The 16,359-nt window shown below is 40.6% G+C and overlaps 1 protein-coding gene across 1 annotated transcript in view; it reads left to right on the top strand.

Moving 5' to 3' along the window:
- Positions 1 to 15,950, top strand: part of LOC138667832 (transient receptor potential cation channel subfamily V member 6-like) — a 34,684-nt gene extending 18,734 nt beyond the window's left edge. The window contains exons 2-15 of the mRNA XM_069755919.1: positions 585 to 682; positions 822 to 944; positions 1,512 to 1,652; positions 1,800 to 1,898; positions 2,141 to 2,316; positions 3,511 to 3,657; positions 3,735 to 3,947; positions 4,051 to 4,137; positions 5,441 to 5,517; positions 5,609 to 5,774; positions 6,283 to 6,349; positions 7,258 to 7,526; positions 7,765 to 7,871; positions 12,569 to 15,950. Coding sequence (XP_069612020.1) covers positions 585 to 682; positions 822 to 944; positions 1,512 to 1,652; positions 1,800 to 1,898; positions 2,141 to 2,316; positions 3,511 to 3,657; positions 3,735 to 3,947; positions 4,051 to 4,137; positions 5,441 to 5,517; positions 5,609 to 5,774; positions 6,283 to 6,349; positions 7,258 to 7,526; positions 7,765 to 7,871; positions 12,569 to 12,863 — 2,065 coding nt within the window. The 3' untranslated portion in view covers positions 12,864 to 15,950. The remainder of the gene's footprint in view (positions 1 to 584; positions 683 to 821; positions 945 to 1,511; positions 1,653 to 1,799; positions 1,899 to 2,140; positions 2,317 to 3,510; positions 3,658 to 3,734; positions 3,948 to 4,050; positions 4,138 to 5,440; positions 5,518 to 5,608; positions 5,775 to 6,282; positions 6,350 to 7,257; positions 7,527 to 7,764; positions 7,872 to 12,568) is intronic.
- The last annotated feature ends 409 nt before the right edge of the window (positions 15,951 to 16,359 follow it).

The raw sequence follows: 16,359 nt of genomic DNA, 5'->3' as shown, positions 1-16,359 counted from the left end.
AAAACTGGCTATAGATTATGTTTTGTAATCAAAATGTTTTGCATGTAACAATAAGGGAAGAATTATCATTCCATTTTCTTTGTATATATGTTGAACTGGCACCGCTATGGGCCCTAGTCATACCCCATGTGAAACGGTGTGACAAAATTCTTTGTTCTTAAATACCAAGGCTAGATCCACCCCTGATTAACTTTCGTTTGTCATGTTGACAAGTGAAAGCTGAACATAAAATGAAATTTGAAACCTACTTGACAAAATTTATCTGCTGATCTCCTGCTAATGGTAAAAAATGCTACCCAAAAACTAAATTCTAGCTGCAGCTACTTCACTAACCACTACCATGACTGCATGTATCAAACAGTGGTGGACACTTTAATGGGACAGCTATCAACACAAATTAAACACCAGCTGAAAACCTCCACTTTGGAGGCTCCTGAACCAATATTCAATTCCCAATCTTGAATTTTTGTGTTAGGCAGTAATAGTTTCTAGAATGTTTTCTAAACAATGTTACTAAACTATTTATTTTTATTGTTTTCTTTTTTTGTTTTGTTTTATGCCTGTGTCTTGCTTGTCTTTTACAGGATCAGAGAGTGTCCTTTACTCAGTGCTGCCAAAGACAATGATATTGGGGCTCTCAAAAAACTTTTAGAGTGCTCATCAACTGACTCGAATATAAGAGGTAAGTGGGTAGAGCTGTTTGAGCGTGGCAAAAGAGTGGGGTTTCATAGAACACATAGCGCCAAGGCCAAAATGATGAAAATGCCCCATTTAAAGTCTTATGTAATCCGAGCCTTTGGTGGCACTATTTTGTGTTTTAGGAGCCGTGGGAGAGACCATACTTCATGTGGCTGTTACATATGATAACCTGGAAGCTGCAGAAATAATTCTAGATGCCGTACCAGACCTCGTCAATCAATCCTTCACCTCTACCCTGTATGAAGGTGAGGGACTGCTATTGTACTGCGGTGATATTTGGTGACCATAATGCTCAATTCGATCAACAGAGATTTGAGGATCTACGCCACATTTTATTTTCTATTTTCCCTATTAAATTAAAGGAACCGTAAAAATAATTATTTATAAAAAAACTTTTTTTACTCATTGACCCCAAATATTAGCTTTGCATGAACTTTTACTGCATGACTGCATTGCATGTTATGGAAAGGGGGTGGATTCCAGAAAGCGTAGATGGAACAATGAAGAAAATGGCTGTCCATTTTGCAGACCTCACCAAACAGTTCCTCATATTTCCTCCTTTTTTGGACTCTTCATGTGTCCCGTAAACGTTCGAATTTCTGAGCTTCAATATGAATGAATGGAGAGCCACCTCTCCATTCCATGAGCGTCCACACCAGAAGTGTCAATCTCCTTTTCATCTGCTTGGACAACACCTTTATACAAGGACGACTACTGTAGAAATTTGAGTCCTAAACATGAAATTATTTGTATTATTGGTGCTAGTAAAGTTCACATGTTGTTGTTTTTTAAAAAAATTTCTCTTATTTTAGGACAAACAGCACTACATATTGCAGCTGTCAATCAAAACTTGAATTTGGTGAAGCTACTGATTGAAAAAGGCGCCGATGTCAGTTCTCCTCGAGCCATCGGAAGTTTCTTCTCTTACAGCCAGGAAAATCTATTTTACTTTGGTTAGTGCAACTATTGGCATCACGTAAAATATATATGACATAATTGCATTTCGACAAAAGCTCTCAAATATTTTTTTTTTCCTTTAGAACTTGGTTAGATCATCTTCATCTTTGATCATCGGACTCTTCATTTCTTCTTACTTTTAGGTGAACATATTCTGTCTTTTGCTGCTTGCACTGGCAACGAGGATATTGTCCGTCTACTTATTGAGAATGGGGCCAGCGTTCGAGCTCAAGATTCCTACGGTGAGGACCAATTTTAAGAGTTTATTAGTCATCATACATTGGTGAGAATGAAAAAAAAAAAAAGTTATTTGTTGTCTATATTTGGAGTGGACAATTGGATATCTGTCCATGTAAATAACTGGCTCCAGCATTTGGAAATGGATGGATTCTGCTTTGGTGTGTAACATGCCCTCTAATCAACTCCATATAGAAGTATGAAAATTGACAATAAAGTAGTTAATTATGGTATTTGTATATTGTAGGTAACACTATACTCCATATTTTGGCCCTACAACCCAACCAGAACTTTTCCTGCCAGATGTACGATCTCATATTGTCTTACGATGATGCAGAAAACAACGAGGTGAACATTCAGACGATCCCCAATTACATGGGTCTTACCGCCTTCAAATTTTCAGCTGCCGAGGGAAACATTGTTGTAAGTAAAACTTTTTGAATGTCTTGAACAGAGAAAAAAAAATGTTATTTCTGTTGAGACAGTGGAGATGGGGCCAACAAGGAGACATTCCCAGAAGAATCGGCAAATGAAAAAAAAGTTGCATATTCCAGTTAGATTTACTTTTTCCCCTGAGAGGCATATAGCCATGATGGTTACAACTTCAAAGAGGCGCATACGCCTTATGGTACTTATGTACGGGCACAATACTTACCGTACAAAGTCTCTAATAGGAGAAGTGCAACAAAGAGTACATTGGGAATTTTGACATGACACTAGCTCCTGGAGAGGAGTTGTAAAGCAATAGGAACATATAACTCTTTTTAGGCATACAACCAACTCCCAACAGTGTCAAACCACAAGACAATGTTATGGTGCTAACCTACGTACCTTGATGGCATGTTAAGGTACAACCGGCCCATTCTTATTACAGATCTTTTTTGTGGTAATATGCGGATGCAATAAATAAACAAGACAGAAGAAGAATCGACGCCTTCAAAATGTGGTGCTGGAAAAGGATGTTATCAATACCATGGATGGCAAGAAGAACAAACAAATCAATTTGGAAAAGATCAAGCCGGACATGTCACTCAGAGCAAGGTTCATCAAGCTATGACTTGCCTATTTGGGACACATCATACAAAGAGAGGAATCACTGGAGAGGACATCATAGTCAGAAGAACAAGGAGAAAAGGAAGACCAGCAACCTGATGGCTTGATACAATCAAGATAACGGCAGAGAAGACCCTGGTGGGCCTATGTAGGCCTGCAAAAGATCGATCCTCCTATAAATCGTTCATCCATCAAGTTGCTGTGGCTCAAGAAACACACCAGCGCTACAGGTTTTTGTTTTTACCATTTACGAGAACTTGTGCGCATTTATAAAAATGTTCAAAAATTCTAGAAATGAAATCTCTTCTAAATGGATCAAAGTAATTTGTTATTCTCACATGGTGGTCTTTTAGAGGACCGTTTATAAGAGCAGTGAAGGGGACATGGTGGAATATCAAAATTTTCAATAAATGATGACTTTTAAAGTTTTTAGTAGTAAGGCAAAAGTTTCATGAACTTTCATCAGGAGGATTTGTCTATCAAAAGCCCTTCCCTGGAGTCCGGTCATTGAACATTAGACTCGTTTCTCGTGCCCCTAATCAAACTTTTTTTTTTATTTCTCAGATGTTTCAGCATCTGTTAAAAAAACGGAAAAAAGTCCAATGGAGTTTTGGCCCGGTGAGTTCCGTCTTGTATGATCTTTCGGGTATCGATTCATGGGGAGAAAGTCAGTCCGTGTTGGATCTGGTAGTGTCTTCCAGAAAGAGAGCGGTAAGAACTTCTGTCTTTCAGGTTGTGGATGTTTTTACATGACATGAGCATTGCTCTAACCCAACATTTTGTTTCAGGCCCGTCACATCCTTCACCTTACACCAGTGAAAGAACTTGTGAGCCTGAAGTGGAGGAGCTGTGGTCGACCGTACTTCTGGTTTTTAGCGGCAGTCTACGTCCTCTATATGATCTGCGTTACCATGTGTTGCACCTACAGGCCTCTTAAGGAAATTTCGAACAAACCTAATGATTCTCGGGATGCAACTATTTTCCAGCAAAGGCCTCTTTATGTATGTGCCCAAATAATGGATACAAGTTTGCTCTTTTTGTTTTTTTTTATATGACTGAAGCTTTTTCTTTTTAATTTATGATTATTCTTTTTATTCCTACCAGGAAGCATACGTATCCTATCAGGACTATCTCCGTCTCGTTGGAGAGCTCATTAGCGTTTTGGGAGCAATCATTATACTACTGCTTTTGGTAAGAAATCCTCAAAAAAACAAATTGCACAAACTTTTGTGGCCTAAGAGCCCCATTGTTAGATTGGATGGATGGATTGTCCCATCACTTTGTTCACTCCTGTTCAATTTAGTAAGAGCGTAGCTTCAATTCTTGGCAACAGCCACTGCATCGAGTCCGGAGCTCCATTTCTGGCTCGATATGCTGCCTTTATTTGGGTGCTGCCAGAGCTGAAAGTGGCTGATTAGTGAGGGTATCGGGTCTCGGACCCTCATTCATGTAATATTGATGACCTATCCTTTGGATCGGTAATCAATATATTAAGTATTGATAAACTGTTTAATGATAACATCTCTGCTGGCTTTGGTCAAAAAAGGAATTTAATGACAACCTATTATTCACCTGGTCCTTAGAAGATGTTAAGTATATTTTCCTTGATGGCCAACGGGCAGCAAAGAATTATAAGTAACAACCCTGGTGGGCTAGTCCAATGAATGGTTTGACATTCTCTTATTTCCTAAGCTAGACCACCAAGGAATCTTATTATGAACCCATTCATTGATCTAAGGCAGTGTTCCCCAAGTCCGGTCCTCCAGAGCCACCAACAGGTCATGTTTTGAGGATTTCCTTAGTATTGCACAGGTGATAATTGCATCACCTGGACAAGCAAGCATTCAATGACCTGTGTAATACTAAGGAAATCCTCAAAACATGACCTGTTGGTGGCTCTTGAGGACCGGAGTTGGGGAACACTGATCTAAGGGATGTTACTACGGGACCCTTCAGTGCTCTTGCCTAGCAGGGATGATATTATTACAAACTAGTTTGCTTATGTAGACCACCAGAGAAAATAATAATAATAATATCTCTGCTGGTCCAAGAAATTTAAAAAGTTATTAGTATCATTCTTGTAGGACTAGGGAAATGGAAAAAATGGATAATAATATCCCTGTTAGTCTTGGGCAATAAAGAGATTAAAGTTAATAATATTCCTGGTGGACTAGTTGAGGTCCGTAATTTTTCCTGGTGGTCTAAAAAGAGATGGTAAATAATATTGACCTCTTTGGTGGTCTAGCGAAATAAAAAGGGTAATGGTAATATCCTCGGTGTTCTATGGAATTTTAAACAGTTATTAGTAACCCTGGTTGTCCGTTTACACAAATAATGCTTAGTTATGGAAGCAGCTGAACATTTACCGACTCCCGTAAAGTTCAACAAAGCCAACTCTCCCCTTTGTCTACTCCTGCCCGTTGTGCCGATCAGATGTTACTTTTTCTTTTGTGATACCTTCTACTTTATGAATTTACTTATTGTTCGTTTTTAGATTCCCGACTTGTTGAGGGTTGGAGCCACAAGATACTTTGGGCAGACCGTTCTTGGTGGTCCCTTTCATATAATAATGTAAGAACATACTAGAATAATTGGGAATTTTTTGTGTTCTTTTTGGCCTATAAGATCTCTTGTTTTAATGTCTATAAACTCTTTTATGTAGAATTGCTTTTGCCTGTATGGTGATGGCCGTTTTGGTCATGAGGTTGACCAACAGCGATGGAGAAGCGGTTCCTATGTCGGTGGCTTTGGTCCTGGGCTGGTGTTACATCATGTATTTCACGCGTGGTTTCCAGATGCTTGGACCATTTACCATCATGATACAAAAGGTAAAGATGGTGATGTTTATGCACTTTTCACCATCGTTGACATTTTTCAATTTTTTGTTTTCGTTCTATAAACTAGAACAAAACTTAGAGACTACCGAATCTATAAAAATTTGCTACGATGATGATCAGATTTCTAATCTTGGAGAAATGGGTCCCCCATATTGAGTCTAGAATAATGTAATCTATGTAGTTGAAATTCAGCTTCTTCTATACTTGTTTGAGGAAAAAACAGACATTATTAAAGAAATCTACAGCTCGGGGGAAACGTGAAGGTCTATCTAATAGTAGCATTCTAGGGGCAGAAATATTCTGATGGTTTTCTGCAAAACCACCGGTCAAAGTTTTGCCAAGTTCCTGGCCAATTTCTCTGTGCATATTTTGGAAATTTCACTCCAGCAGAGGAACGGTCTTCAACCTTTTACACCAAGTGACTTTCGAAAAACTGAAATCTGTCTCCCATGTACAGTGGATATCTACGATACTGAATACTGGTCTTTTGACTTTTCAGATGATATTTGGAGACCTCCTGCGCTTCTGTTGGCTAATGGTTGTGGTTATCCTTGGGTTTGGTGCAGGTGAGATTCTATTTTATTTGCTTCTTAAAGAATTGGTTGCAAGTTATTGTCAGCGAATAGGAAGCCGAACTCTGCAATTCTGAATTGATTAACCCCTCAAATACATGGGCAATTCTGTCCATCAAGACATCTCAATTTTTTTTCTTTAGTGCATTCGAAAATCCCTATTTTTTTTCTATTTTCCTGATTATGTAACTGTGTGGGGGGATTGGTTTTCCGGATGACAAGTTATATTATTTATTAGTATGGTTTTAGAATGCATTGTAAAACCTTTTATTAACTTTTACGTTAACGTTTTTGCGGAACAAACAACACTGCATTTTGTTGGTTTTTTTTGTTTGTTTTTATTGCGTTAATAATGTGGTAATGTGTTTCTTTTGCTTTTTATTGTTTTTATTTGTTCATTTCACTGTTTTTTTTACTATTTTTAGTCACAGAAAACACTTAAAAATATATTTTTTTTATTTAGCCATTTCCTGAACACCATAACTTTTTTTGTTTTATATTTGCTCGTCTTGTGTTTTGTAGGATGAGGTTTTTTATAGGTATCATTTAGGGGTTCATATGACACTTTCCTCTTATTTTATTCCTGATTCCTTTAAGTCTTGGCGCGAAAAAAGCAGCAATTCTGCCATTCCTTTTTTTTTTTTCTTTTTTATCCTGTCATTATTTTATAGTTTGAGATATTCTGGAAATAGTGAGATGTAAGATTATAATTGTGTGTATATATATATAATATATATATTTGGTTTTTGCATGGGTAAAACGCATAACCTATAAACGTCATGGTAATGTAGCACAATCTAAATCTGAGCTTGTGGTTTCAAAGCTACAAGGTATCAATGCTATGAGTGGATATAGAAAAGAGCTGTAAATTTATAATTTTCTTTATTATTATTATTTTGCAGCTTTCTTTGTAATATTTCAGACCCAGGACCCTGAAGAACTGGGTCAGTTTATGTCCTACCCCATGTCTCTGTTCAGCACTTTTGAACTCTTCCTAACCATCGTCGATGGCCCGGCGAATTACTCGGTAGACCAACCGTTTATGTACAGCGTCATGTACTCGGCGTTTGCAGTAGTTGCTGCTCTGCTAATGTTGAACCTTCTGATTGCCATGATGGGGGACACACATTGGCGCGTCGCTCATGAAGGAGATGAATTATGGAGAGCTCAGGTGGGTTGACAACGGAATTGACTTACCTTGATGACTCCAGCCCCAATACAAATTCTGTAACTCGCCCCCACCTACAATGTAACCCTCCATGATGATGGCGTTGTCCTATGTGGTATAGAGGCCTTTGGGCTCTCTAGGACACCAGGGCTTGGATACGACAGTTACATCTGCAGTCCTCCATACCTATGACAAAAATATCATCAATGCCCTGTACTAAATGATTTTTTTTATCTTGCAGGTTGTAGCCACAACTATAATGCTTGAACGAAAGATGCCAAAGGCCCTATGGCCTCGCCTTGGTATTAGTGGAAAAGAATACGGGTTAGGAGACTCTTGGTATCTCCGGTAAGTGGAGAAAAAACATTTATTGCCGGTATTCATAAGCTTTATGTGGCATTGGGTAGTTCAGCCGGATGCCAATAATTTAGTATCGATTCCAGTAGGGGGCATTGATGGAACTTTGGAATTAAGTGTCTAAAGGTACCTTCACACTCAGTAACTTTACAACGAGAACGACAACGATCCGTGACGTTGCAGCGTCCTGGATAGCGATCTCGTTGTGTTTGACAGGCAGCAGCGATCTGGATCCCGCTGTGATATCGCTGGTCGGAGCTAGAAGTCCAGAACTTTAATTGGTCGTCAGGTCGGCGTGTATCGTCGTGTTTGACAGCAAAAGCAACGATGCCAGCAATGTTTTACATGGAGCTAACGACCAGCTACAATGATCAGTGAGTCGCCATTACGTCACTGGATCGCTCCTGCATCGTTCTGGAGCTGCTGTTTGACGTCTCTACAGCGACCTAAACAGCGACGCTCCAGCGATCGGCTCGTTGTCTATATCGCTGCAGCGTCGCTGAGTGTGACGGTACCTTAAGGCGTCCTTTGCCCCACACTTCATTGACTTGTTTGTACTACCCTCTAGACAAGTTCCTGGATCCATATGTCTAACAATCTTTTTGGCTCCCATTCGTTGTACAATGGCCAAAAGAGTGTCTTGTTGACAATGTCAGACTGGGGTGCCTAAGGCCCGCCAATACCTTCACCTCTGGGGCCCAGTTTTCAGATGCAAATATTACAATACTCCATTTACAAATGTATATATGGTATAATAATAATAATAAATAATAATTTTATTTATATAGCGCCAACATATTCCGCAGCGCTTTACAAATTATAGAGGGGACTTGTACAGACAATAGACATTACAGCATAACAGAAATACAGTTCAAAACAGAAACCAGGAGGAGTGAGGGCCCTGCTCGCAAGCTTACAAACTATGGGGAAAAGGGGAGACACGAGAGGTGGATGGTAACAATTGCTTTAGTTATTCGGACCAGCTATAGTGTAAGGCTCGGGTGATCATGTAAAGCTGCATGAACCAGTATGTAGCAGTACAGACACAGAGGGCTAATACTGCATAAAGTGTATGAGAACATGATGCGAGGAACCTTTTTTTTTTTTTTTTTTATTATAAATAGGCCACACAGGGATCGTTAGGTTAATGCGTTGAGGCGGTAGGCCAGTCTGAACAAATGAGTTTTTAGGGCACGCTTAAAACTGTGGGGATTGGGGATTAATCGTATTAACCTAGGTAGTGCATTCCAAAGAATCGGCGCAGCACGTGTAAAGTCTTGGAGACGGGAGTGGGAGGTTCTGATTATTGAGGATGCTAACCTGAGGTCATTAGCGGAGCGGAGGGCACGGGTAGGGTGGTAGACTGATACCAGGGAGGAGATGTAGGGTGGTGCTGAGCCATGGAGTGCTTTGTGGATGAGGGTAGTAGTTTTGTACTGGATTCTGGAGTGGATGGGTAGCCAGTGTAATGACTGGCACAGGGTAGAGGCATCGGTGTAACGGTTGGTGAGGAATATGATCCTGGCTGCAGCATTCAGGACAGATTGGAGCGGGGAGAGTTTTGCAAGAGGGAGACCGATTAGTAAAGAGTTACAATAGTCCAGACGAGAATGAATAAGTGAAACAGTCAGAGTTTTTGCAGAGTCGAAATTAAGAAAAGGGCGAATTCTAGAAATGTTTTTGAGATGCAGGTAAGAAGAGCGAGCCAGTGATCGGATGTGGGGGGTGAATGAAAGGTCAGAATCAAGGATGACCCCAAGGCAGCGGGCATGTTGCTTTGGAGTAATGGTGGAACCGCACACGGAGATGGCACGGAGGTATAGTCTCTAACTGGGTCGCTGTGACCAGTGGGGTACCGCAGGGGTCAGTATTGGGACCTGTTCTCTTCAACATATTCATTAATGATCTGGTAGAAGGTTTACACAGTAAAATATCGATATTTGCAGATGATACAAAACTATGTAAAGCAGTTAATACAAGAGAAGATAGTATTCTGCTACAGATGGATCTGGATAAGTTGGAAACTTGGGCTGAAAGGTGGCAGATGAGGTTTAACAATGATAAATGTAAGGTTATACACATGGGAAGAGGGAATCAATATCACCATTACACACTGAACGGGAAACCACTGGGTAAATCTGACAGGGAGAAGGACTTGGGGATCCTAGTTAATGATAAACTTACCTGGAGCAGCCAGTGCCAGGCAGCAGCTGCCAAGGCAAACAGGATCATGGGGTGCATTAAAAGAGGTCTGGATACACATGATGAGAGCATTATACTGCCTCTGTACAAATCCCTAGTTAGACCGCACATGGAGTACTGTGTCCAGTTTTGGGCACCGGTGCTCAGGAAGGATATAATGGAACTAGAGAGAGTACAAAGGAGGGCAACAAAATTAATAAAGGGGATGGGAGAACTACAATACCCAGATAGATTAGCGAAATTAGGATTATTTAGTCTAGAAAAAAGACGACTGAGGGGCGATCTAATAACCATGTATAAGTATATAAGGGGACAATACAAATATCTCGCTGAGGATCTGTTTATACCAAGGAAGGTGACGGGCACAAGGGGGCATTCTTTGCGTCTGGAGGAGAGAAGGTTTTTCCACCAACATAGAAGAGGATTCTTTACTGTTAGGGCAGTGAGAATCTGGAATTGCTTGCCTGAGGAGGTGGTGATGGCGAACTCAGTCGAGGGGTTCAAGAGAGGCCTGGATGTCTTCCTGGAGCAGAACAATATTGTATCATACAATTATTAGGTTCTGTAGAAGGACGTAGATCTGGGTATTTATTATGATGGAATATAGGCTGAACTGGATGGACAAATGTCTTTTTTCGGCCTTACTAACTATGTTACTATGTTACTATGTTACTATGTTACTATATCATAGATTTTAGTAGTTGGATAAATGAAGGATAACATTTTGCCTTTGTTTGTTGGTGAATAAAGTATAATATGCCAACCACTTCTCCTATAATGGAATAGGATAGTAGGCCCAATCATGGTTAAAAGCCCATCAGGAGATTTTCCTGTTCTCTTACCGGCCAGTCCGAGCTTGCTTTTGACCTCCTTTGAGTGTCATTCTCTTAAAAAGTTGTCCACTGCTTAAAAAAAAAAAAAAAAAAGGCCCAGGGTAATCTAAAATTTAAAGAAAAAAAAATTACTTATTGGACCCTAGACATCTCTTAAAGGGAAACTGTCACCCCCTGGGATACTTTTTCAGCTATTACTATGGGCATACAGGTAATAGAATTGTTAATCTAGTCTTACCTGTATGCTTCACAGCTGCGGTCTAGATGTGGAGAAATAGACTTTTATTTCATTATGCTAATGATTTCTTCCAGGCTCAGGGTCATACGGTGCCTGGAAGAAATCCCTGCCTCCTCTCTTCATTATACTATCACCCCTCTCCGATGTACATCACACTGACCTGTGACGGGCAGTTGTGGTGCCTGAATCCCGGGCCAGAATCTCATGCATGCGCCCTGCACTCGCTCAACAATCTGTACCTCTTCCTTCTTTCTATGGAGAGCAGGGCGCATGCATCGGATTCCTGAGCCACAACTGCACATCACAGGTCAGTGTGACGTGCATCAGATGGGGAAGGATGGTATAATGAAGAGAGGAGGCAGGGATTTCTTCCAGGCACCTTACACCCCAGAGCCTGGAAGAAATCATTAGCATAATGACATAAAAGTCTATTTTTCCACATCCAGACAGCAACTATAAGGTATACAGGTAAGACTAGATTAATATTTTTATTACCTGTATGCCCATAGTAATAGCTGAAGTGTCCCAGGGGGGTGACAGATTCCCTTTAAGCATCACTGCACTACTGGTCTTTGGGCAGGCTTATCCTGGAAGGGCATAACTAACTGACTACCTGGTCTTCACTAGAGACACTGATGGTGAGGATAGGTTTGAGCCATTAGGGTAATCTGCAGGTGCCACTCCAAGGCAGTACCCAAACCTGCAGCAGCTGACCTACGGGTCAGAGGCACAAAACAAAGTGCCAAGGGCAAAGACAGACATGGTCAGACAGTCCAAGGTCAGGGTGGGCAGCACAGGATCAAAATATGAAGTTGGTGTCAGGAGTGGCGAGGTCCGACAAAATGAAAGAACAAGCCGGGTCGGTAACAGGAGAGTCAAAACAATCATCCACCTTGAGAGATTTCTAGAGATGGACTGAAACCAGTAACCTAAATACAGGCAAGGTGTGGAGAGAAGAAGCAGGCAGAGGATAGGTCAGGGAAGCAAAGCTCTGCAGGGCACAGTGGGTTAAATTCCTGCAGAGTCTGGCTGCACGTCCCTATAGCCAGGTGGAGACTCCCCAGCAACAAGGGAATGCAACAGTTCTGGATTTGGTAAAAGAGGCTGCTCAGTGCAATTGCCTGACACTGGGAGGAGCAGAACAGAGAATGCAGTGACTTGATTATCATTGAGAAAGTATGCAAGTAACCAGCACCACAGTCCTTCATTCATCTTATCAAACATGATGTAAACTCTAATGAATGCATCAAATGAAGCCTCTACCACAGATATAAACCTAAGTCTTCTTTCTTAGCATAATCTAAAAAAAAATTAGTTAGAAGTTTTTGGTATTTAGCATATCTTCATTTAAAGATAACGACATAAGACAATCTTTGGATTGTTACCAACCTAGAATTTGTCATTTTATTCAACAGAGTCGAGGAGCGCAGAGATTTAGACAAGCGTAAAGTCAAGCGCTTCGTAGATGCCTTCCACAGTAATGGGGACAATAATGAAGCTGCCGAAACAGAGTGTCTGGTAACAGAGTTTCCTGAAGATGAGCTCAAAACAAAGAGGGTGTCTATTTGTAGTACCCCTGTTATACTCCGAAACATTTCTGAGAGAAGTTCAAGCAGAGGTTGGAATATTCTTAAAAGAGCTTCAATTGACCAGTTACAAGGCAAAGTCAACTATGCACTTGATATTGATGCAGAGGTGTACGATGTGTGAGAGAACATTTCTTCTACTCTGAACGGACTCAAAGATTTGGGATTTATCCTCTTGGGTTTAACATGGAAAACTGATCCATCTAAGCTTCTCACAAAAAAAGGAAATCCCTTGGAGAATGTTTAAGCTGAGCATCTTTCATTCGTGTTGGAATAGACATAGCTTCTGAAGAGCAAGGAAGCTGTATTGCGCAACATGAGTTGTGACCGACCATTCTCGGATGACCCTCGTTGACCGACCATTCTCGGATGACCCTCGTTGACCGACCATTCTCGGATGACCCTCGTTGACCGACCATTCTCGGATGACCCTCGTTGACCGACCATTCTCGGATGACCCTCGTTACTTGAAGAACATCTTGGAGATGATTTTATATCGATGATAGGTTCTCTATTCTTTCTCTAAAATGTCTCACTAAAGTAGAGCGGCTGATCTTACCCCACTAAGATTACAAAAGGTTAATCCAGCTGTTGATTCAATAAGTTGCAATATTAACTTTGTTTAAAGAAGACTTTTGATTGCCTCCCAAATGGATCAATGCCTACAGCCAAGCCATGAACGATGAGAATTACCAGTCGTGTCATCATATCTAAGTAAATATTCTTTTTGCGTCTGTAATCCATGGATAGAGTTATAATGGAAAGAACTTGGCTTTGGCTCTTGATAAGGACAACATGCCAACATATTAACATTTTTCATAAACTCTTTCGAGAAGACATTCCCTACGAAGGAGTCAACGCTGTCTTTACACTGTTGTTGTATTATTTCCAGAGGGAAATGTTTAAATGTGTTGCTCCTAAGTCCAGATTTCAACACCAGTTGGTCCACTTCTGGGATTATTTTTTGACTGGACAACCCTTGTAAGGTTCTTAAGGTGCCCATTTACGTTATTTTAAAATTGGTCAAATCTGTCAGTTTTAGTGGAACTGGATGTATCTTATGTTTTAGGGGCCTCTCTACTCAAACCGCACACATATGGGGCAAAGCAGGATTGAATCTCATGACTATAGACGTCCTCGAAGTCAGTAGTCATAGAGGTCTCTTTTCTTGCGAATGAATCCAAAATTGGAGCACACAAGCTCTAAAATTTGCCAGATATCATAATGAAAGTATTTTTTACTAAGTTTTTATTAAATTTGCATTTCCAATATATTTTAACACACCTTTTTTACTAAGCTAAATAACCCCTTTTAAGGTGCCCATATTTCTTGGTGGAAATGTATGCTCAATTTTAGATTGTGTATGGGGGGGAGGAAAAGCTGATGGCCAAAACAACATTTGGATGGACCTCTTACTCCAATAATTGCTAGGAACATTAGATTTTGCCAGATCTAGATTATCCAGTTAGGGGAAATCCTCAAATCTATTTTTTCTTGCCTATTTGTATATTCTATTAATCACCTAGGGCCCCTGTGGATTTTTGGAAGGAAACCTCAGATACCCAAGCCACTAGGGAGCTTTTCTTGAAAAAAATTGTAAAACAGCTAAAAAAAATGTAATTAAAAATTGGGTTCCAAATGAACGCTTCTAAGTTTGGATGGAGGAAATTTCAAGGGAAAAAATCTTTACTTTTTAAGTCCGTGATTCCGAAATCCTGTCCTCAAGGCTCCCCAAATAGATCGAGTTTTTTTTAGGATTTCCTTAGTTTATACAATTGTTGGAATTATCATCAAAGCATCAGAACTGGCCGCAGGTTGTCTCACCTGTGCGGTGCTAAGGGAAGCTTGAAAACCTTATCTGTTGAGGGACCATGAGGACTGGATTTGGGAAACACTACTTTAAGGGAACAGTAAATGGTGGTTCTTCTCTGCTATGACATGAGGGACCTGGGACTTGTTTCCTTCCAAAAAATGTCCATGCTTCTTGGAAGATTATGGCTATGTAGACCTAAAGATGGTTTGCCGTTCAATCATCCTTCCTTGCTTCAGTTGTGGTGCTCATGTTCAGCTATGGTCTGGTGCAGGTTTGGACCACCAGAGTCGATGATGAAAGAACCCACCTGACTTTTGTCCCCACTCCTAATGTATCCTACACGAGCCCTATCGGATGGCATTTTTTTATATTTGCACCCAGGGCAATGTTCTTGCTTATGGTGCACCGATTCTAGCGTGCCTTCTATTATCTTGTTTTTACATGTAATCCATGACACTTAATGTATCTAATCCTAGGTTAGTCATTGGCGAATAATTACATTAATCCACACAGAGCTAATATTTATATGTGGCTCATCTTATGTATCGGGACACGGTTGTCTCCTGTACTTGGCTCTGATTTTTTGTTGTCTTTCCGCTGAGTAGCTCGACCTTGGCTGGGTCAATGACTACACACGCGGAATGTGGCATGACCCGCCGTATGCTTAGGCTCATATTTTCACTATATTTTGTCCTTTTCCCAACAGTTCTGATATTTGTACTTCCTTATAGATCATCGGACCTTGTGAAATCTAAATTTGCTAGCTTCATTTAATTTTTTTTTTTTAAATGTAATTTTCAATGTCTCTAAAGTACTGAAAAGGCTTGTAACCCTATACTATTTTATTCACCCACTAATCTTCTTCACTACTGCTCTGTTACATACTATTAGTACCGTTTCTTCAGTGTTTATGGCTTTCTATCTCTATGGCTAAAGCTGTGACGTCCTGAAACTATTCAGATTCATCAGAAAATGGCTGCTCCATTCCCCTGCCTCTGCTTTTATACTGGCTATGATAGTCCTCATGATTGGCTGTGCTGTATCCTATGATGTGATGGCTGCAAGGCATTATGGGGAAGCCCAACCGGTTGCATCTAAGCTCCTGTGACCTTTCCCTGGCTGAGGAAATGTGTAAAATATAATTTTGGTCAGATTTGCACAAAATCAAATGCAAATTATTTGAATTAATGGGTTTTGCAAATTCCTAAAAGTTCAACTCTACTTTGATTCTGATCGAATCGACTCACTCCTCTCTTCTATCATCCTCTGTTTGAACCCTCCAATAGCTGAAGAATAATAGATTACCACTGCCCAGAAGACACGGAACACTTTTGGTTTTGCACTTTAATTTTTCTTGTCAGTGAAATGTTATTTTTGTCAATAAAATCTTATTTTCTATAAAGTTCTTGTCCTCATTCAGTCAATAAACGATTCAGTTGATCTACCACAATTCCCCCATAAAAGTGAACTTTAGCTATAAAAGGCTCATAACTGTGTGCCTCTACCACAGATCCCTCCCCACCTCCAAAATGGGGTGCCTCTGCCACAGATTCCCCTACCCCTCCTCTCCCCCATAATAGGGTGCCTCTACCACAGATCCCTCCCTACCTCCAATATGGGGTGCCTCTGCCATAGATTCCCCTTCCCCTCCTCTCCCCCATAATAGGGTGCCTCTGCCACAGATTCCCCTCCCCATAACAGGGTGCCTATGCCACATGCCCCTTCTATAACAGTGTACCTCTGCCACAGATACCCCTTCCCCTACCCCAATAACTGGGTACCTCTGCCACAGATTCCATCTCCCACA

Source organism: Ranitomeya imitator, chromosome 2 (assembly GCF_032444005.1).
Source record: "Ranitomeya imitator isolate aRanImi1 chromosome 2, aRanImi1.pri, whole genome shotgun sequence".
In the NCBI taxonomy this organism is placed as follows: Eukaryota; Metazoa; Chordata; class Amphibia; order Anura; family Dendrobatidae; genus Ranitomeya; species Ranitomeya imitator.
The sequence above is the reverse complement of the archived record's forward strand: the minus strand, read 5'-3'. Positions and strand labels throughout refer to the sequence as shown.